Genomic DNA, 22,988 nt, shown 5'->3' with positions numbered 1-22,988 from the left:
GCTTTGGAGGTAGGTGAGCACTTTCGCAATAGAGATCATATTGGTTATGTTTACCATAGCAATGGGCAGGGATGGGTATGTAGTGCAAGGAAAGAGGTATAACTGGGGGAAAGACAATTATTGTGCGATTAGGCATGATTTAGGATGCATAGGATGGAGAAGGAAACTGCAGGGGATGGAAACACTTGAAATATGGAGCTTATTCAAAGAACAACTATTGCAGGCCCTTGATAAATATATACCTATCAGGCAGAGAGATAGTTGTCAAGAGAGGAAGCCATGGTTTACTAAAGAAGTTGAAGCTCCTGTCAAGAGAAAGAAGAAGGCTCATGCATGGATGAGGCATGAAGGCTCAGTTATGGGGCTTGAGAGTTATACATTAGCCAGAAAAGATTTAAAGAGAGGGCTAAGAAGAGCCAGGAGAAGTTGTTGGCGGATAGGATCAAGGAAAACCCTAAAGCTTTCTATAAGAACATCAGGAACAAAAGAATGACTAGAGTAAGATTAAAGCCAATCAAATATAGTATTGGAAAGTTGTATGTGGAACCTGAGGACATAGGAGAAGTGCTTACTGTATACTTTTCATCAGTATTCACATTGGAAAAGGGCAATGTAGTGAGAATATGGAGATACAAGCTACTAGATTGGATGGGATTGAGGTTGACAAAGAGGACGTTTTAGCAATATTGCAAGATCTGAAAATAGGTAAGGCCCCTGGGCCAGATGGGATTTATCCTCGGATTCTCTGCAAGCCCAGGGAGGAGATTGCAGAGCCTTTGGCTTTGATCTTTATTGTCATTGTCTACAGGAATAGTGCCAGAACTGGGGGACAGCAAATGTTGTCCCCTTGTTCAAGAAGGGGAGTCAGGACAACCCCGGTAATTATAGGCCAGCGAGCCTTACTTTGGTTGTGGGTAAGGTGTTAGAAAAGGCTATAAGAGATAGGATTTATGATCATCTGGAAAGGAATAATTTGATTAGGGATAGGCAACACGGTGTTGTGAAGGCAATGCGGTTGTATCTCACAAACCTATTGAGTTCTTCAAGAAGGTGACAAAACAGGTGGATCAAGTAAAGTGATTGATGTGGTGTATGTGGACTTCAGTAAAGCATTTGATAAGATTGCCCACGGTAGGCTATTGCACAAAATAGAGTTTGGGAATTGACGGTGATTTAGCAGTTTGGATCAGAAATTGGCTAGCTGAAAGAAGACAGAGGTGGTAGTTGATGGGTGTGCTGCAACGAACTGTTTTGGGGCCACTGTTGTTTGTCATTTATAAAAATGATCTGGATGTCAGCATAGAAGGATGGGTTAGTAAATTTGCGAATGACACTAAGGTAGGCAGAGTTGTGGTGGTGCCGAAGGATATTGTGGGTTACAGAGGGACGTTGATAAGATGCAGAGCTGGGCTGAGAAGTGGTAAATGGAGTTTAATGCAGAAACGTGTGAGGTAGTTCACTTCAGAAGAAGTAACAGGAATGCAGAGTACTGTCTTAATAGTAAAATTCTTGGTAGTGTAGCTGAACAGAGAGATCTCGGAGTCCAGGTGCATAAATCCCTGAAATTTGCTACCCAGGTTGACAGGGTTGTTGAGAAGACATATGGTGTGTTGGCATTTATTGGTAGGGGTTTGAATTTCAGATCCATGGCGTCATGCTTCAGTTGTACAAGACACTGGTAAAGCCACACCTGGACTATTGCGTATAACGAGGAAATGGAAGTTTTGGAAAGGGTTCAAAGGAGATTCACTAGGATGTTGCCTGGTATGGAAGGAAGATATGATGAAGGAAGGCTGAGGGAACTGACATTGTATTTGTTGGAGAGAAGGTTGAGAGATGACTTGAGATGTATAAGATAATCAGAGGCTGATATAGGGTGGACAGTGAGAGGGTGAAGGCTAACAGAAGGGGATATTGCTTTAAATTGAGGGGTGATAAATTTAGGATAGATATCAGGGATAGTTGCTTTACAGAGAGCAGTATGGGCGCAGAATCGCCTGCAACAGCAGTAGACTCACTGAATGGGCACTGGACATACATAGGCATAATAATGGAATGGTGTAAGTTAGATGGGCATCAGACTAATTTCATAGGTTGGCGCAACATCAAGGGCCTAAGGGCCTGTACTCCTCTGTAATGTTCTATGTTTTTATGTTCTATGTACACTGTGCAGCAGAGATTAAATTGCAGCGCACCAACTGCTAGCACCTCACTTGCCAGTCATACCTTATCTGCTGACTGTTGCTGGGCCTGAAACTTTCTCCTTATGAGCGACGTGGATGTATTTTCACGACTAGGACTATAGCAAGGTGGTTCACCACAATGAACAGTCAATGCTGGGACGACCAACTCCCCAGGGGAGGGAAGACACCCACAGTATTGTATGGGGCAAGTTCATTCAGGGAGATGATTTGAGGACTGACAGCACAAACAGGTGATCTGACAATCCAGTGCAAAGCTAAACAGTTGGTAACCGGGACTGGCTGGAGCACACGGAACTTTCCAGAGTCGGTTTCTGACGAATGGAAGCCGCCAACCCCACTCTTCTTCTCCACGGTGCTGCCAGACATGCTAAGCGAACTTCCAGCATTTAATGTTTATGTTGCATGTCAACGCCATCCACTGCCTTTCAGCGAGAGATCTGCGCTGACAACAAACATGGCGCACAGTTCCCCGCTCGATGACAACGCACAGCCGCGGTCAGGACGACGGTTGAGGGAGCGGGAGACCGCGCGCAGCCGCAGTCAGCAAGAGGGGGGTGAACGGTGTTGGGGGATCGCGCGCAGCCGCAGTCAGCAAGACGGTTGAGGGAGCGGGAGATCGCGCAGCCGCAGGCAGCAAGAGGGGGGTGAACGGTGTTGGGGGATCGCGCGCAGCCGCAGTCAGCAAGACGGTTGAGGGAGCGGGAGATCGCGCAGCCGCAGTCAGCAAGACGGTTGAGGGAGCGGGAGATCGCGCAGCCGCAGTCAGCAAGACGGTTGAGGGAGCGGGAGATTGCGCGCAGTCGTAGTGCAGGGTTTGCGCTCGAGAGCGGGAGATGGCGGTGTTTTGAAGAGAAGATGCTGTTGGCGGTCGTTTAGACTTTGCCCCTCACCCGCTCTGAGGGAAATAACTTGGGGAGGAAAAGGAACGGGCGAGCGCTCGTCAGCTGGCCCGAGCGACCACAATGGGCCGTAAGAGACGGAGCGGTGTGTCCGAGGGCCCCTCCCCGGGCGCTGTCCCCGCTGCGGCCCTCAGCCTGGCCGAGTGCTTGTGCCCGGTCTGTCAGGAGCTCCTGGCCGAGCCGGTGACACCGCCGTGCGGACACTCGCTGTGCCTGGGCTGCTTCCAGCAGACGGTGGAAATCAGTAACCTCAACTGCCCGCTCTGCCGCCGCCGCCTGTCCAACTGGGCCCGGGGCAAGGCCCGAGAGGGCACCTTGGTGAACGCGGAGCTGCAGGAGCGCATCCAGCGGCAGTACCCCCTGCTCCAGGCCGAGGAGAACAACCAGCGAGAAGGTGAGGTGAGGGGAGGGGTGAGGGGGCAGGGAGACGGAACGGGAAAGTGCTGGGGCAACGGGTTGTGCGCTTCAGGAACCGTAATGACGGCTCAAGGCAGGAGGCATTCTTCATATTCCCGCCCCCCCCCCATACACCACTGTTCAAGATACACTCCCCCACTGCACTCATCCCCCCCCGCACTCTCCCCCTCCCCCCCCGCACTCTCCCCCTCTCCCCCCGCACTCTCCCCCTCTCCCCCCGCACTCTCCCCCTCCCCCCCCGCACTCTCCCCCTCCCCCCCCGCACTCTCCCCCACCCCCCCCGCACTCCCCCCCCCCCCCCCCGACTCCCCTTCCCTCCTCTCCCCCCCACCGCACTCCCCTTCCCTCCTCTCCCCCCCCTCCTCTCCCCCCCCTCCTCTCCCCCCCACCTCTCCCCCCCACCGCACTCCCCTTCCCTCCTCTCCCCCCCCACCGCACTCCCCTTCCCTCCTCTCCCCCCCCACCGCACTCCCCTTCCCTCCTCTCCCCCCCCACCGCACTCCCCTTCCCTCCTCTCCCCCCCACCGCACTCCCCTTCCCTCCTCTCCCCCCCACCGCACTCCCCTTCCCTCCTCTCCCCCCCCACCGCACTCCCCTTCCCTCCTCCCCCCCCTCCTCCCCCCCCTCCTCCTCTCCCCCCCCCCTCCTCCTCTCCCCCCTCCTCTCCCCCCCACCGCGCTCCCCTTCCCTCCTCTCCCCCCCACCGCGCTCCCCTTCCCCCCTCCTCCCCCCCACCGCGCTCCCCTTCCCTCCTCCTCCTCCCCCCCACCGCGCTCCCCTTCCCTCCTCCTCCTCCCCCCCACCGCGCTCCCCTTCCCTCCTCCTCCTCCCCCCCACCGCGCTCCCCTTCCCCCCTCCTCCTCCCCCCCACCGCGCTCCCCTTCCCTCCTCCTCCTCCCCCCCACCGCGCTCCCCTTCCCTCCTCCTCCTCCCCCCCACCGCGCTCCCCTTCCCTCCTCCTCCTCCCCCCCACCGCGCTCCCCTTCCCTCCTCCTCCCCCCCACCGCGCTCCCCCTCCCCCCCACCGCGCTCCCCTTCCCTCCTCCTCCCCCCACCGCGCTCCCCTTCCCTCCTCCTCCCCCCCACTGCGCTCCCCTTCCCTCCTCCTCCCCTTCCCTCCTCCTCCCCCCCCACCGCGCTCCCCTTCCCTCCTCCTCCCCCACCACCGCGCTCCCCTTCCCTCCTCCTCCCCCCCACCGCGCTCCCCTTCCCTCCTCCTCCCCCCCGCACTCCCCTCCCTCCCCCCCGCCGCACTCCCCTCCCTCCCCCCCGCCGCACTCCCCTCCCTCCCCCCCGCCGCACTCCCCTCCCTCCCCCCCGCCGCACTCCCCTCCCCCCCCCGCCGCACTCCCCTCCCCCCCCCGCCGCACTCCCCTCCCCCGCCGCACTCCCCTCCCCTCCCTCCCCCCCTCCCCCCTCCCCTCCCCTCCCCTCCCCCCTCCCCTCCCCTCCCTCCCCCCCGCCGCACTTCCCTCCCCCCCGCCGCACTCCCCTCCCCTCCCTCCCCCCCGCCGCACTCCCCTCCCCTCCCTCCCCCCCGCCGCACTCCCCTCCCCTCCCTCCCCCCCGCCGCACTCCCCTCCCCTCCCTCCCCCCCGCCGCACTCCCCTCCCCTCCCTCCCCCCCGCCGCACTCCCCTCCCCTCCCTCCCCCCCGCCGCACTCCCCTCCCCTCCCTACCCCCCGCCGCACTCCCCTCCCCTCCACCGCACTCCCCTCCCCTCCCTCCCCCCACCGCACTCCCCTCCCCTCCCTCCCCCCCACCGCACTCCCCTCCCCTCCCTCCCCTCCACCGCACTCCCCTCCCCTCCCCTCCCTCCCCTCCACCGCACTCCCCTCCCCTCCCCTCCCTCCCCTCCACCGCCCTCCCCTCCCCTCCCCTCCCTCCCCTCCACCGCACTCCCCTCCCCTCCCCTCCCTCCCCCCACCGCACTCCCCTCCCCTCCCCTCCCTTCCCTCCCCCCCCTTCCCTCCCCTCCCCTCCCCTCCCCTCCCCTCCCCTCCCCTCCCCTCCCTTCCCTCCCCCCCCTTCCCTCCCCCCACCGCACTCCCCTCCCCTCCCCTCCCTCCCCCCACCGCACTCCCCCCAACGCACTCCCCTCCCCTCCCCCCCACCGCCCTCCCCTCCCCTCCCCTCCCCTCCCCTCCCCTCCCCTCCCCCCCACCGCACTCCCCTCCCCCCTCCCCCTCCCCCTCCCCCCTCCCCCCTCCCTCCTCCCCCTCCCTCCTCCTCCCCCCTCCCCTTTCCTCCTCCTCCCCCCTCCCCTTTCCTCCTCCTCCCCTCTCTCTCTTTCCTCCTCCTCCCCCCTCCCTCTTTCTCTCCTCCTCCCCCCTCCCCTTTCCTCCTCCTCCCCCCCTAACCTTTCCTCCTCCTCCCCCCCTCCCCTTTCCTCCTCCTCCCCCCCTCCCCTTTCCTCCTCCTCCCCCCTCCCCTTCCCTCCTCCTCCCCCCTCCCCTTCCCCCCCCACCGCACTCCCCTTCCCCCCCCACCGCACTCCCCTTCCCCCCTCCACCGCACTCCCCTTCCCCCCCACCGCACTCCCCTTCCCCCCCCACCGCACTCCCCTTCCCCCCCCCCACCGCACTCCCCTTCCCCCCCCACCGCACTCCCCTTCCCCCCCCCCCACCGCACTCCCCTTCCCCCCCCACCGCACTCCCCTTCCCCCCCCCCCACCGCACTCCCCTTCCCTCCCCGCCACCGCACTCCCCTCCCCTCCTCCCCCCCCCACCGCACTCCCCTTCCCTCCTCCCGCCCTCCCCTTCCCTCCTCCCCCCCCCGCCGCACTCCCCTTCTCTCCCCCCCGCCGCACTCCCCTCCCCTCCCCCCCGCCGCACTCCCCTCCCCTCCCCCCCGCCGCACTCCCCTCCCCTCCCCCCCGCCGCACTCCCCTCCCCTCCCCCCCCGCCGCACTCCCCTCCCCTCCCCCCCGCCGCACTCCCCTCCCCTCCCCCCCGCCGCACTCCCCTCCCCTCCCCCCCGCCGCACTCCCCTCCCCTCCCCCCCGCCGCACTCCCCTCCCCTCCCCCCCGCCGCACTCCCCTCCCCTCCCCCCCGCCGCACTCCCCTCCCCTCCCCCCCGCCGCACTCCCCTCCCCTCCCCCCCGCCGCACTCCCCTCCCCTCCCCCCCGCCGCACTCCCCTCCCCTCCCCCCCGCCGCACTCCCCTCCCCTCCCCCCCGCCGCACTCCCCTCCCCTCCCCTCCCTCCCCCCACCGCACTCCCCTCCCCTCCCTCCCCCCCCACCGCACTCCCCTCCCCCCCCCCCACCGCACTCCCCTCCCCTCCTCTCCCTCCCCCCCCACCGCACTCCTCTCCCCTTCCTCCCCCCCCCACCGCACTCCCCTCCCCCCCCACCGCACTCCCCTCCCCTCCCCTCCCCTCACTCCCCTCCCGCCCCCACTGCCTGCCCCTCCCTCTCCGCCCCCACTGCGCGCCCCCCCATCCCCGCCCACTGCACTCCCTCTCTCTTCCCCTCCCCCCCCACTGCACTCCCTCTCTCTTCCCTCCCCTCCCCCCACTGCTCTCTCCCCATACATCCCTCCACACACACCCTCACTGTACCGCCTGTACCCCTCCCTTTGATGAAAACGTTTCGGACTGGGTAACGTACCACAAATTGACCTGTTCGTTCTTTTACAAGTTGACAGATTGTGTTCACGACCTCAACTGTGCAAACCCGGTGAGGTTCGGAAGGAGTACGAAGAGCAGATTAGTAAGGTGAGAGATTCTGTAGCTTTCTGTTCTGTGCACTAGATTCAACTACTGGCATGATCTCAGCTGGTAAACATGCTGGATGGGTTGGAGTCTAGACTGAAACCTGGCATGATAAATGAAGGTTTTAGTTTTCGAATTTAATGGTCAGTCACTGCATAAGTGCATGAAGCTCTTCATGTACTTTACACTAAAGGGACATAAGGTTGGGGTTATCTTATTAATAACAAACAGATTCATCCTTTTTATCTCCAGCAAAATGTTTTACGGAAAGTTAATATCAGTGAAGTATCACTTCTATCTTTACTCTAATGTCTCACTCAACTGATGAAGTCACAAGCATTTGCCTTTGGTGACTGCAGATTCACCAGGTTTGGTTTGCACCATCGCTCCCCAAGATACATTAGTAATTTCTCTCTAACTCTGACTACTTTAAAACTGTTGAACAACATATGCAGTTCAGAGAAAAAGATCTATCATCTGCTTCTGCCTTTTCTAAGCTTAACTTTAGTAATCGCTTCAGTAATTACCTCATCAGTTAGCAATACTGATTTGACCCTTGTTTTTAAAGAGTTCTTGACCCTTATAAAAAGCCTACCTTCAGTGAACATAAAAGCCCAGATTTTGTAATGCCAAATGATATCTTAACTTCAAAATTGAATATTTTTGAATTCATTGTTTTCATGTTTCAGAATAGTACTTTTTACCAGAATAATCTCTTGGAGTGGGCTAACTTAACCAGTTCTGTAGGTTTGAGATGGACAAGGCTCCCACTACTCGGCCATCCTGAAGAAGGGTCATGCCTGAAACGTTGACTCTCTTGCTCCTTGGTTGCTGCCTGACCTGTGCTTTTCCAGCACCATGCTTTCTCAAGTCTGACTTTTTCCCTACAATGCTATTATTCCCTGTGCATGGTAGTGATTTGTGATGTACTTGTTGAAAGCAAAGGACTGTCCCCCTGACCTCTGACTACCCTCTCCAGTGAATAGTCAATAGGCTTATATATAAATCTGGCTCCTTGTCAATCTGTCCTGCTCATGGGCATGTGTTTAAAGAAACCGACCAAACTTTAAATAATCAACAGTTAAGATTAGAATCCCTACATTGTGGAAACAGGCTCTTCAGCCCAACCCTCTGAAGAGTAACCCATTTCCCTCTGACTAATGCACCTAACACAATGAACAATTTGGCATGGCCAATTCACCTGGTGTGCACATCTTGGACTGTGGAAGGAAACCGGAGCACCCTCGCACACAGACGGGGAGAATGTGTAAATTCCACACAGTCACCTGAGGCTGGAATCGAACCTGGGACCCTGGTGCTGTGAGGCAACAGTGCTAACCACTGAGCCACCATGGTAATGAGTTCAGTAGAATGTGCCTTTCCTTTACAGTTTGACCTTGGGAAATGTTGATGAATTTCATACTCAAAGCCCTGTCTGAGAAATGATTGGGCTCCTTTAATGGTTCTTCATCTGGTTTGGGGTGTCTTTGTGGAATGTAATTACATCCTTCCAGAAGAAATTAAAGGCAAACTGATGCATATTGTCAAATCTCAAAGAACAGGTAAAAGTTCTGCACCATTTGTGTTGCATGAGCCTTGTCAGCTCACTGTATTGGCTGATCACATGATTAGAAATGTTATATTTCTCATTGGTTTTTTTGCATTCAGAAGGCATGAATGCTAGAAATAATTAATTCTGTTCACATATGCAAAATCAATCTTCATTGAGCTTGGTCCCAGCAGTTTGCTATTGAGCTATTTTGATATCAAAGCTCTTGGGTTATTCTCCTAATCTGTCCTTCGTCCTCAGGCTACTGTAAAGCTTGGTATGGTGATACATCACCAACCAAATTGTGTCAATGTGCTTCGTTTAAAAAAAAATTATATGCTTATTGTTTAATTGCAGTGAGAAATTGTTACTCAAAGTAAGGGAGTTCTTAATAAAAAGTTCCTGCTCTTAATCATTATCTAGAGTTGCTTGGGAGGAGCAGATGTGTATGGGTAGGGATATTTTGCTATCCATCTTTGACCTCAGATGAAGTGGAAAATGGCATGGTGATTGCACAGTGCAGGTTTGGGAATTGGGCCAAACCTGCGACACGTGTAGCAACGCTGAGAGTACTTCACACCTATGCTGGTGAAGAGACTGTCGTATATCTTGTGGGATGTGCCTTTGCAAAGGAGGGCTGGCGAAAGATGCAGTGATTTTTGTTGAGGTTCGTCCCTAACACTTTGTGATGTTCTCTATGGGCTGCACCCCTCAGCATGCACTGAGATAAATGTTGACTGCGGAAGACCATCAACTGTGTGAAAGATGCTCTGATCTATCCGAAAGCTGTTGGGCCTCCAAGTGTAGAGTGGACATCCACCAAGTGTTGCAGACTGGCATGTTCCAAGACCCAGGACTGCATGCTGCACTAAAGCTTGGAGCAGCTGCTGCCAGGGTACACAGTGAAGAAAATCTGCTGTCTAAGGTCTTTCAGCTGAAGTATAATGAGGGTCTATAAGATTATTAGACACTCTTACTGCTTCAATATATGTAAACAGTGTCTTGCATGAAGAGGAAATGCCTTTTGATTTTTGCAACTGAAGAGAATGTCAAATTCCTATTGTTTTTCTTGATACCCAAAGACTGTGCAGAACTGCTTTAGCACCTGTGAATGCTGATAAAGAAGCTTTTTTATGAATAAAGTAAATTTTTGCATATTAATCTGTGTTGCATGCTGCAATGCCTACTGAGTTCATTTGTCATTAAATTTATTTAAAATTAATAAACCTTTTTCATTGTAGTCAAGAACCAAGTTAAGGTAATTAATCATATTCCCAAATAACAAAACTGAAGAAGAGGGTAGGATTATATTTGGAGTTTTTTTCTAGGTTCACACAGAAAATGTTTGGATAAGCAGCCACTTATGTCTCGGTAAGGGGTCAATGTCATCAGCAGGAGAATGAGAAAAGGCCACCATTCTGTGTGGCTTTCAAGTTTAAATGAGAACAAAAGAACAGTGCTTCGCTGGAAAGATACATTGAAATTTGGATAGACTGCAAGTGAACATTACAGGTCAAGATGTGAGCTGCAGTTTGAGCAGTGCATCAGGAATTCAGGTTGTTGCACTGCTGATTGGATCCACACAGTATACTATTATGGATGGTCAATGTTAAAGACCACTGGAAGAATTGTTTTATTTATTAAATTTTATGATTCATCTGTGAAATTCAGCCTACTATAAGGCTTGGATGGCTATACATTACCAACCAAATTCTGTCAATGTGCATAGTTTCAAAAGAATTGCAATTGCTAATTGTTTAATTGTAGTGAGAAATTGTTAAATTGAAGGTGAACGCAGTGCCTCCCTAAGCAGCACTCTCATCTGGTGACCCCTGCGGTCTGCATTTGCAGTATAGTTCTAGTTCTGGTTTTGGTCCATGTAAAGTCGTTTAGGTCATGCTATTGTAATGTGCACATGTCTTATCTGCACTCGCCTTTATTTTCATGAATTTTTTTTTAATTTTGGAGCAATGAAGATTGTACTTGTTGGACATTCCAGTAAAGCAATTTATTTTGTTACACTCAGCTGTTAGTAAGAAATGTCAAATGAAATGCTTCAGTCTCGTGACCGAATGCCTTAGGAGGGGTTTTAAGAACTCCCGCGCAGACCCTGTCGTGATTTGCCTTGGTCTGGCAGCAGTCCTGTCCAGAGGCTGTCAGATTACAGAAGGCCAATTTCTATAATTCTTTGACCCTTCATATGATACAGTATCTAAACATTGAAAGTGAGCTGATTTCACATCACGAAGACAGCTTATCTTCTAATTGCTGTGGTAATATGCATCTGATTTCCTCAATATTGTTTCACCGTTTACTTTGGCTGTTGAACAAATGTTGAACTCCTGCTTACCTGTGGGAATACTGTTATGAGTTGAGATAGAAGCTTCTGAGTCCTGGAAAACTTCCATTGGATTATCTCTGGATGTGTGTGCCCCTAGATCATTTAGAATTAAGCAGGTGAATGATTTGGATGAAAATAATAAAGGTGTATGATTGTAAGAATGTTGGCTTGGATAGCAGCAAACTGAGAGCTCTTATGAAATACCTCTTTATAAAATGGGTTCAAAATTGCTTGCAGGAATTTATGTGGATTCTGTAATAGAATCTAAAATTTTTCAACCACACATAATGAGACTGAATTACTTCACAGCTAAGGGCAGAGCGTCATGCTCGTGATGAGGAGGAACAGCGAGCCAGTGAAGACTTAATTCAGAAAATACTGGCAGAGGAGAAGGAGCGACTAATATATGAGGAAAAGCAGAGGAAGGAAGTAGGTGAACAATTAAAAAGAGATGAAGAGCTAGCTCAAATGCTAAGTAAGGAAGTGGTAAGTAATCATCAAAGTTAACCCTGAATTATTTTGGATGTACGGGGGGGACATGGGAGCGGTGTACTGGTGGTGGTCATTCTAAATATTTTTAAGTTCTTTGGAGCATTAAAATCGCTTAAGGAAAAGGGTTGATTTATACACACCTTGTACGCGTTTTCGGGTTTCTCTTCAGAGCATTTGCAGAGGACCATCAACCTTTGTAATAGATTTCTGACTTGTACATCTCTGGTAGATTTTCATCCGGCATTCAAAAGGAAGCTGGACAGGTTTGTAATTATGGTTAGTATTGTATCATTGAAAAGTTTGAGTCTGATTGCTTTCAGGAGTGAGGTTTTCCACAACACATTTTACCTTTCAAATTGAATTAAAAAAACAATTTTTGTATTTCTCAGGGAAATCTGCGACTTGATTACTCGGGCATTCTCTGATTCCTGATACTTCGTTGCACTGTGAACATATGGGCCATTTTCTAGCATTCAACTATTATAGGAAGGAAATTAGATTAGATTAGATTTACAGTGTGGAAACAGGCCCTTCGGCCCAACAAGTCCACACCGACCCGCCGAAGCGAAACCCACCCATACCTCTACATTTACCCCTTACCTAACACTATGGGCAATTTAGCATGGCCAATTCACCTGACCCGCACATCTTTGGACTGTGGGAGGAAACCGGAGCACCCGGAGGAAACCCACGCTGACACGGGGAGAACGTGCAAACTCCACACAGTCAGTCGCCTGAGTCGGGAATTGAACCCGGGTCTCAGGCGCTGTGAGGCAGCAGTGCTAACCACTGTGCCACCGTGCCGCCCACAATATGTTTGTTAAAAATGGAAAGTCTGAATGTGACAACTGTTCTGACATATTGATTTTGATTAAAAATTTGATTTTTGGTAGAATTCCAGTTTCACCTTCTAATACCATAAAATTTGGTGTTAGCTACATTGCTTTTAGTTGTTGACATTTTTCGTTTGCACTTATTCAGTGTCAGTTTGTTTTGAGTATCTGAATATCTTATCTCCTGTTCCCCTGTACTTCAAACTATTGCCAACTAAATATTTCATAACTCCTTATTTAAGTTCTTCCAAATTATTAATTTTTTTCTTCCTCCCACAGCACTGAAAAGGCTCTGATGATGAAAAGCATAAAAGCTTTTCAGTGACTAACTGTAATATGTTGCTGCACATAGTAAACTCCACTGTTGTCCAATGTGGAACAGAAAATCACTTCCTACATTGTCCCTTGTCCATCTGCTGCCACCTTGGGATTTCCCCAACATCCATTCTTGGATCTTTGAAGGTTAGAATTAGTAACCACAAACGTAACGTCAGCTTCCATGAACACTGACATTCAACTTTTTCTCTGGTCCCCACTATCCCTACTATCAGTCTACTTGGATTTGATGATGTGGTTATTTTTTCTGGCTTCGAAGATTGGAGTTGCATCCTAGAGCATGATAATTTGAATTCAGTTTATTTAAAAACTAAAAGATTGGTAATAAAACCACAAAGCTGATTGATTCTTAAAAACATAACTGGTTCACTAATTTCAGCAGAGGAAACTGCCATACTTAGAAGGTCTGTCTGAGATTCCACTCCCCACACTGCAGCGTGACTGAACGTTCCTAGCAAACTACTCAAATGTATTAAATTGCTGCAACATCAGCCAGTCAAGTAGGCAGCTCACAAAAACCTCCTCAGGACAACTTGGAATGGGCAATAGATTTTGTCCTTTCATTGGATGTGGGCATCACTGGCAAGGCCTGTAACTGTTGTGCATTTCTAATGCAGAAGGTGTTTTTTTTTCTTCTTCATTCACAGGGTGAGGCCATTGCTGGCTAGGCCATTATTTTTTGCCCATCCTCTAATGTTCAGAGGGCAGTTAAGCATCAGATGTCAGAAAAGATGTCAGCTTCCCTCCCTAAAGGGCATTAGTAAACCAGAAGGGTTTTTTTAAATGACAATATACAATGGTTATGGTCATCATTAGAGTCTTAATTCCAGGTATCTATTCAATTCAAATTCCACCATCTGGCCTGGTGGGGTTTGTATCTGTGTCTCCAGAACATTACCAGAGGCTGAATTAATAGCCTTCTAATTTGGGTGAGCTACAGCTGTCATAACTTGAAGATAACTAATTTTCTGGTACAGCAAACTGAGTGACCTTCTTTGTAAATTGATTTCTTGTGGGTGAAATCCTCCTTGTAACACGCCCCAGATGCAGGAGTATATTCACCACAAAATGATGCAAGTTATGGGCGACTGAGGAGTTTTAATTACAGAAGATCTATTAATAACAGCAATGAAAAATATGGTCTTTTCATTGTCTGATGTCACATAGTAAAAATGTAACTTTCTTTCTTTATAGATTATAACATCTGAACTGATTTACTTGCTGTAATCATAAACAAAAGAAGTCCCTCAGCCAATTTAACTTGCACAATGCTGATGATTCTGACTATTGGCAGTAAAGCTCTCTTTCTGATTTCTTACTGAAAACTCGTGCTGGTTATAGCCTTAAACTGTGGTGCTGGAAAAGGACAGCAGGCCAGGCAGCATCCAAGGAGCAGGATAATCAACAATTCAGGCATGAGCCCTTCATCAGAAATTCTCCTCCTGGAATGCTGCCTGACCTGCTGTGCTTTTCCAGCGTCGCACTTTTCAACTTTAATCTCCGGTCTTTACTTTTTCCTAGTTGCTGGTTGTGGCCTGTCAGTGTCACCCCAAGAGGGGTGATTGTGACCTCAAACTTTCATAACTGGGTACCATTTGATAACCTCTTGCTGGTTAAAAGACTTCACCTTAGAATAGAATTCCTACTGTGTGGAAACGGGCCATTTTGGCACGAGTCCACACTGACCCTCTGAAGACTATCCCACCCAGACCCATTTTCCCATACCTATTACTCTATTTCCCCTGAGTAATGCACCTAACTTATACATCCCTGAACACCATGGGCCATTTAGCATGACCAATTCATCTAACCTGCACATCTTTGGACTGTGGGAGGAAACTTAATCACCTGGAGGAAACCCACCCAGAAGTGGGGACAATGTGCAAAGAGAAGTGCCCCAGGCTGGAATCAAGCGCTGGTTTCTGGTACTGAAAGACAGGAGTGCTAACCACTGAGCTGCTGTGCTGCCTGTTCTATCTATTCTACGAATATATTGTAAATTTTATTAGCAAATGGCAGAATGGTTTGTCTTGTTTCTGAATACATTAACCCGAGCAACATGGACTCTAACACGCGTGTAATATGCTGAGCTGCAAGTGTAACTCTGCAAAAGGTTAATGACTGGATACAAGTATAGTGAACTTTGTTAAAAAAAAAGTAAAATTAGTGTAGCTTATTTATTCTCACACTTAGATAATGAAATGCAGCGTGTTCCTGTAATATATCTCATTTTATAGATGCCTGTTTTCTTTGTAGAATTCAACACCTAAAACCCATCCAGAAAGCGTGACAATTCTTTCAAGACGCACTTCCTTGAAATCTAATTCTTCATCTGTCACCAAGGGAAATAGATTGATTCCACACAGTCCCAGTTCTACGGGAAATATACAGAAGTAAGTGCTGTTACAAAGGGGATCACGAACTCAACTACATCTGGATAATTGAAGCGATCATTGTTTACTCATTCCTGTGCCTTCAAGCAAGAATGTGCTTGATTGTGAATGCGAAAACTCTAAATTGATAAAAGGCTTGTCAAAAATTTGATCCTGGATCGTGTCAATTTCCTGTTAAACAGTGGCTTGCCCAGCACTGCCAGTCCCCACCACAAACATCACACCTGCAGCACTGATGCTATTGGCCTCTGGTTGCTGATGTAGACTCTTCATGATATTAGTGTTCTGTTGGATCCAGAACTGAGTTTTTGGTCATCGCTACCAAGAACCCTGACACTTGTTTACCTACACTGGCTCCAATCCTCCTCTCCAATTTCCTTCATCATGTCACCTCTTCCTATCTCTAACTTCAGGTCTTTGTGCACTTCCAACATGAGTCTCTTTGGTCCCCATTTTTAATTATTCCACCATAGGTTGCTTTGACTTGAATGGCTAAACAAAATTCTAAACTCTGGAATTTCTTTCCTAAACCTTTTTGCCACTGTACCTGTTTCCTTCTTTAAGATGCCTTTTAAGACCTATTGTTTTAATGAAGTTTGATCATCTGCCCTTATTTTCTTGTATGACTTGATGTCAAATGTCATTATGCTCACCTGGGTGTTTTATCGTGCTTAAAAAGTCTTGCAAAATGCAAGTTGTGAACATCCACTACACACTTTGATCTAGCATTAGCAGCTATGCTTTCAAGGCTCTTAACTCAAATCCTTTCTTAATCCTTTTGCCTTCTCCCTTGCATCTTTCTTTAGATCCTCCACTTTGATCTTTCTAATATTTCCTTTCACTTGTCTTTTTTCTGTGATTTTACTTATCTGTAATGCCTTGGATATTGGCCTATCTTCATGATGTTATATAAATACAAGATCATATGATGCTGAACAGAAGTGGACTTTGGTTTCCACTCATGGGAGAGTCTGGCACAAAAAGGCATATACTCAATTAAGTGCTGCTCATTTAAGACAGGGGTGAGGAAAAATTTCTTCTGAGGTTAGTGAATCTGCAGAATTCTTTATCACAAAGGCCAGGTTATGAAGTATATTGGAGGCTGAGAGATTTTTAATCATTATTGAAATTGATAGTTATGGCAAAAAGGCAGGAAAGTGGCATTTAGGATTATCAGATCAGCTGTGATCTCATTGAATGGCAGAGAGACCTGATGGGCTGATTGGCCTACTGGCACCTATGTTCCTCTCCTTGGTAGAACTTTCAGTCTACAGTGCTGTTTTACCCCATGCGTCTATATTTAACTTCAATAATTTATTCTGTTCCCTTTTGAAAAATGTTATTCTATCTCTTCCTGTCATTCATATGGACAGTGCATTCCTGACCTTCATGACTTGTTTTGATTTTAAAACTGTTTGCATGTCATCTCTGGTTCCTTCATCATTCACCTTAAATTTGCATCTTTCAGTCTCTGGAAGCAGTTTATCCTTTACACTCATTATGCTTATTGCACCATTTGTGAGCGAAGAGGACAACTGCAACTTGTCTCTCCACTTGCTGGCTATGGTTTGGTAGAACACTTTCTTTGAGTGAGAGTTTGGATTCCATGTACCAAATTGTTCAGAGAGGCTATCTTTCAAACATAATGTTAAGCTGAAAAACTCTGCACCCCTTCAGGTAGATTTCAAAGTTCTGGAGATACCATTTCCAAGAGTAGACGAAGGAATTGTCCTACGTTTACTGTTTGTTGATTATCCCACAAACAACGTCAAAAAGCAGATTATCTAGTTTATTGTACAGATTGTTGTTTGAGGGAGCTTGTTATGTGCAAATTGGCTATTTTCATAACAGCAGTGACAATTCAACAACTTCACTGGTTGTAATTTATCTTAGGCTGTACTGTGGTTATGGGAGGCTCTGTATAAATGCAGAACTTGCCTTTCTGCTCTAAACTCTAGAGTTGAAAAATAAAAACTCCTAAGATTAAGAAGCATCTGTATGCAGGGAGCCAGAGTAACCATTTCTCAATGACCTTTTATCAGATGCAAGGCCATCCTCTTGAAATGTTAACTGTTACTCTTTCCACAAATACTGTCTGACTAGCTAAGAATTTCCAGCATTTTCTGTGTTCTCCCCATTATCTGTGAAACTGCTCTGGAAAGTCATGAATGCATTTTCTTTGAGGCCTTTTACTTTGTTGCAAGGTATCTTGCTTTCGTAACGATACTCTGCAATCAAACAGGGTATTTACAATGATTTTAATTCTGCTACACTGTTGAGTTGAAGGCATGTGCTGTACCTTTGAGAGAGTGAATGCTGTTCTGAACTGAGAGATTGCAAGCACCTGTGTATATGACAATATGGCACTGTCTACTGGTAAATTGAAAGTATGTAATATTCGGCTGTGAAGTGGATATCTGAGTTTTGGTTGCTGTTTTGACAACAATTTGAATTTAATTCATCAGTTTAAATTACGCCCCAGGGCTGTGAAACCCAGTCAAGTTTGAATTTATTGTCTTGCCAACATCGAACCAGTGAGACAATCTGATGTTGGGAGTATAAAAATGCAGGCATTTTGAAAATTGCAGAGAGCAACTGCCATTAAGAGAGACCCAAGATATTAGCAAACTCTCTCTCAAAGGTACCTTTTTCATATGAAACATACTTGCAGTAAAAAGAAAGACGACAACAGCCCAGGGAATTCAGCAGTCGGAAGAGTGAAGTCACAGAAGGTGACAGCAGCCGGGTGCTTTTGAAATTAAGTTGATGTAATTTTAATAAGTATCTTATTGGAACAGCATATTGTTATAGAGTTAGAGGCAGATAATCAGTTAAGAGAAAGGGGTCTTAGAGTTGTGAATAGTTATTGTTTAGTGTTCACTTTTAGTGTTAAAAAAATTGCTGTTGTTTTCTTTAAATAATGGAACTTGAGTTCTCTGTCACTCATTTTAACAGATTACAAGGCAAGGTGAGCTTTTCTAGGTGTTTGGTTTAATTAACAGAAGGGTTCACCGCAGTATCAGCTTCCGGTTAGTAGAAACATCATTCATATTTATTTTTCTTTTAGGTACTTATCTCCCACTTATCAGAAGATTCAAAAAGCTGAAAGCACTAGGTCGAGAAATGATCCTTCTGCTATAGTAAGTGTTTCTGGAAATTTAACATTTTACTTTGCATGCAAAAGTTACACAGCATTTTAATTTACAAGGACAAACTCCGATGTTAAATGCAGAATTTGAAATTGCAGTAGTTTCTAATTAAAATTTCAAGTCTGCTTCAATTGCCTTTTCTAATTTCTGAGAGCAGATGCAATTAAGTCTGCGTATCCTGATAACATCCCAAGAGTAGTCTACAAGATTTGTGCTCTAGAACTAGCAGTGCCCCTGGCAAGCTATTTTAGTACAGCTACAACACTGGCATCTACTTGACAAGTTGAGGGAGGTGGTTAGGCAACTGGATTAGTAATCTAGAAGTTCAGGCTACTGCTCTGTGGCCATAGGTTCAAATTCCACAATGGCAGATGGTGGAATTTAAATGAAATCAATTAAAATCTAGAATTGTAAACGAGTGTATGGTGAAGGTCAATCACATCAGCCCAAGGGCATTACCCTGGATTGCACCTATAGTAATGTCCTAGCCTCTATTGTCTTCAACTGTTTCATCAATGATATATCATCCGTCACAAGGCCAGAAATGGGAATGTTTGCTTATGGTTATGTGATGTTCAACACTGTTCAATATTACTCTGAAACTTAAACTGTCTATATCCATTTATGGAAAAACACGTGGACAGCATCCTGGTTTGGACAAGTAACATTAGTGCCACACAAAGGGCAAGCAAAGCCATCTCCAACAAGAGAAAATCTTAATCTTCTCCCCATGACATTGTGATTTCACTGTTGTTGAATTTACCTCTCATTCAACATCCATATAAATGTTGTAGCTACAAGAACAAATCAGAAGCTGGGAATTCTGTGCTGAGTTACAGTAGCCTTGGTTGTCTAACGTTTGTCCTTTATCTTGTCACAAGTCAGGAAGGAGTGTGATGAAATACTGTATGTTGACACTTCTGTGGATCAGTGTATATCCAACAACATTTAACAGACATCATCATATCCAGTACACAGACTGGTTGATTGGCATCTCATCCATCTTGGATGTTCACTTCCTCCTCCTCTCACTCCACAGTCTTAGAGTTGCCCATACACAAAATACAACAGTTCACTAAACCTTCAAGACTTGCCAATTCTGCAACCTTTACCACTGGGCAAATGAGGGCAGCAGATGCAAGAGAATATAACCAGCAAGTTTCCCTCCAAGCCTACAACAGCCTGGCTTGGAACTATATCACTGACCTCTCAAAATTGCTGGATCAAAATCCTGCATTTCCCTACAAATATTGTAGGTGTATAATGAATGTTGAAGGTGGTGGATAGGGACCAATCAAATGGGTTGTTTTGTGTTTTAGGGTGTTGAGATTTGGCAGTTGTTGCTGTTATTTTCATCCAGGGAAGTGCAGAGTATTCCTTTACATTCTGGATATAGGTTGCTTGCTGAGCTGGAAGGCTCATTTTTAGACGTTTCGTCACCATACTAGGTAAAATCTTCACTGAGTCTCTGAAGAAACACTGCTGGTGATTCCTGCTTTCTAAATTTTATGTTTGGGTTTCTTTAGGTTGGTGATGTTGTTTCCTGTGGTGGTGTCATTTCCTGCTCTTTTTCTCAGTGGGTGGTAAGTAGGGTCAAAGTCAAAGTGTTTGTTGATAGAGCTCCGGTTGGAATGCCATGCTTCTAGGAGTTCTCTCTAGTTGACTTGTCCTAGAATGAATGTGTTGTCCCAGTTGAAGTGGTATCTAATATCACTGATATCCTTTCATTCAGATGAGGAAGAACAACACATCCATCCTAGGACAAGTCAAATAGAGAGAATTCCTAGAAGCATGGCATTCCAACCGGAACTCCATCAACAAACATTTTGACTTGGACCCTGTTTACTACCCCCTGAGAAAAAGAACAGGAAATGACATCACTATAAGGAAACCACATCACCAACCCAAGCATATAAATAGAAAGCAAGAAACATCAGCAGTGCTTCGTCCAGAGGCTCACTGATGATACCTAGTATAGTGACCAAACATCTGAAAATGAACCTTCCAGGTCAGCAAGCAAACCTGCATCCAGAACCTCAACCTGAGCTACAAATCTTCTCAAAACTTGCTAATTCATTTACATTCCTGACAGAATAGATGTTCCATAACAGATGCACAAACATTGAGAAGGTGAGTTATGTGTCTCTGAATTCCCATCCTCTAGTCACCATTTACAGGCTGGTCTGGTTCCATCTTTAATCAATAGTAATTTATGGATCCTGAATTGATGTTGAGGACTCCCTTTTCTATAAATATAAATTGAACCTTGAAACCAAACTAAGAACTTCTAAGATCGTGCAGCTTTCTTTGTACGTGGTTAGGCCACTACCCATTAGAGGATAGCAGAGTTGCTTGCACTACAGAAACTGCTCAATTCCCAAATTCAAGCCAGAAAGAGAAATGTAGGTGAGAGTGCCAACAATAGCAGCAGTGTTACCTCTAACCTGTGTGGCCGTACAGTGATTAGCGCGCACCTGTTGTTCTGAGCATTGATTTCAAGTTTCGGAAGTCAGTGTCACACAGGTGGATGCAGAAGAACAAAATTAGAGGGAGCAGAGATAGCAGTCCTGTTTCTGGTATCATCTTGCAGAGCTGCCAAGTTTATCAAATGTGGATCTATAAAGCTTAAGGTTTTGAGTTCCTGAAACATGGGGAACCAATCCTGCAACAACACAATGGAGCCCAGTAGAACTGTCTCCAGATGAGGAAAATAAAAGGAGACTAATGAGGTAAATAAAACAATAAATGTGCCAATACTTTGGGTGCCTTCAACTCCGTATCCCAGTGGTAACACAACTATGTTTCTGTAAAAAAAAATTATGATTTGTAGTCATCCGATTAAATAAAGAAACAAAATCTGCGTGAATTCACTTAAGTAACAGGAGGTCGCATGTGTAATTACATTAGTTATGTACTCTTTATACTCTAAGACTTTTGAATTTGTATGTTTTTATTCAGGAGAGTGAATCTACAGATGCAGATGATATAATTTCAAATAGTGACTCAATTTCCAGTATTTCTCTACCTCATTATGAAGAGGAGCAGGAGCCAGTCTGCAGTTCAGCCCTACCACCACTTGCCCAATGTATTGGAAGAGCTAGCATGGCAGACATTAGAGATTATCAGCAGGAAGATGAGAATGCTGTTAAGCACAGTCAAGGGGGTGATGAAAGTGAGATGGTGGGAGTTTGCAGTGGTGAACGGAAGGGCAAAGAGAGCTACAAGGAAGATGTACTACTTGCAGAATTGAAGATTAACTCTATCAACAGCCATGGTGAAGGTGATCAGTTAGATTTTGCAACCCTGCCAAATTTAGGTAGCAAACATGATCATGCACGTACCAGTGCCAGTTGCTTTGATGTAGATAGTCCAAACTATGAAACAGTATGCTATGATGATGATCTTGAATTAAAACAAAAGTCTTGTCCAAATCAAGGGTCAAAATACCAGGTTGGAAACCAAGCTCCCATTAAATTTCAAGCATTTGTGAAAAGAAAAACGTGGAACTCCTCTGAAGTAGAAGGAGAAACTTGCTCAACTGTTAAAAAGAGAAAGATCTGTCCTAATGAAGCCTGTGAAAGCATTGAACTCTCCCAAGGAATCTCTCATGAAGAGCTACTCTTGGACTGGGAAAAAAGTCAAGCTGAGAAACTCAGGATGGAAGAGCAGGACAGATTGCTGGCAATACGCATACAGAGGAAACTCGATAAGGAGATGCTTGTTGTTAACAGAAAAAGGGGATCACCTGATGAATATCTGCTTCGGGCCAACAAATCATCTATAAATTGTGAGAAAAGGATACGAGGAAAGGAACAAACTTCTAGAAAGTTGCAGGCATTGCAGTCTGGTTACTCGGCAGTAGGTAACAAGAAAAGAGAGTGCTCAGATTCTTTTGCTATAAGCAGTCGGAAAAATAAAAGCTGGACAGGACGCAAAGTTAAAAATCAAAGGCCACTTAGATGTATGGATGCCAACTCTGCAGCATTGATTCCTGTGAATGAATTGAGCAACAGTAAAAAACAACAGACTATTGTTGAAATGTTCCAGAAGCATGTAACTAATTAACGGCATGTGTCAAAACTCAGTCATTATTTTAATTGACAGTATATTAGTTGGACGAATATGGCTTTCATGTTACTGTTGAGCTTGCATTTATTTGTGTAATTTGGTTGTTCTTTGCCAGATTTTCCCATTCGTCTCAATTCAGTTTTGTAATATTATGAAACTTCGCTGTAGACTATACCCACAGCTTTAATTCACCATTAAATGTATTAAAGCAGTCTTTTTCGTTAAGAGCATTGTATGTTATATAATTGAGCTGTTTGTGAAATTCAAAAACTGAATTGATTCTGTAGCTTATCTTTATTAACATCTGAGATGTATTATCTTTCAATTTGGGATCCTGAATTCCTTTTAAACCAAATAACATATCCTCAAATACTGCATTAATAAGAGGAAAACTTCACACAATAGTGCTATGTCATACTTATGCCTGGCCTCCTTGTAGTTTGACACTTGTGATTTGTTTCATCTGTTTATACAAAAACTCAAGAATGCTATCTTCCATTTCATCATGAATCTGAAATGTCATAGTAGTTCAATATAGTTGCATTATCCTTCCTTGTTTAAAAGAAGCTGGTACCAATAATTTGTCTTTATCT

The 22,988-nt window shown here is 46.8% G+C and overlaps 1 protein-coding gene across 1 annotated transcript; it reads left to right on the top strand.

The window, feature by feature from the left end:
- The first annotated feature begins 2,959 nt into the window (after positions 1 to 2,959).
- rnf168 (ring finger protein 168) lies at positions 2,960 to 22,988 on the top strand. The gene is made up of 6 exons (XM_060834335.1): positions 2,960 to 3,497; positions 7,161 to 7,237; positions 11,434 to 11,610; positions 15,042 to 15,178; positions 18,246 to 18,318; positions 21,286 to 22,988. Exons 1-6 carry the CDS (start codon positions 3,167 to 3,169, stop codon positions 22,390 to 22,392), a joined length of 1,902 nt encoding a protein of 633 aa, XP_060690318.1. The 5' UTR covers positions 2,960 to 3,166; the 3' UTR covers positions 22,393 to 22,988.

Source organism: Hemiscyllium ocellatum, chromosome 13 (genome assembly GCF_020745735.1).
Source record: "Hemiscyllium ocellatum isolate sHemOce1 chromosome 13, sHemOce1.pat.X.cur, whole genome shotgun sequence".
Lineage (NCBI taxonomy): Eukaryota > Metazoa > Chordata > Chondrichthyes > Orectolobiformes > Hemiscylliidae > Hemiscyllium > Hemiscyllium ocellatum.
The sequence above is the reverse complement of the archived record's forward strand: the minus strand, read 5'-3'. Positions and strand labels throughout refer to the sequence as shown.

Excerpts from the sequence above, each read along its gene's own strand:
- rnf168 (XM_060834335.1), top strand. The coding sequence starts at position 3,167 with ATGGGCCGTAAGAGACGGAGCGGTGTGTCCGAGGGCCCCTCCCCGGGC. Across the intron at positions 3,498-7,160 it reads GGAGAACAACCAGCGAGAAG|TTGACAGATTGTGTTCACGA; the intron begins GTGAGGTGAGGG and ends TTCTTTTACAAG. Across the intron at positions 18,319-21,285 it reads GAAATGATCCTTCTGCTATA|GAGAGTGAATCTACAGATGC; the intron begins GTAAGTGTTTCT and ends GTTTTTATTCAG.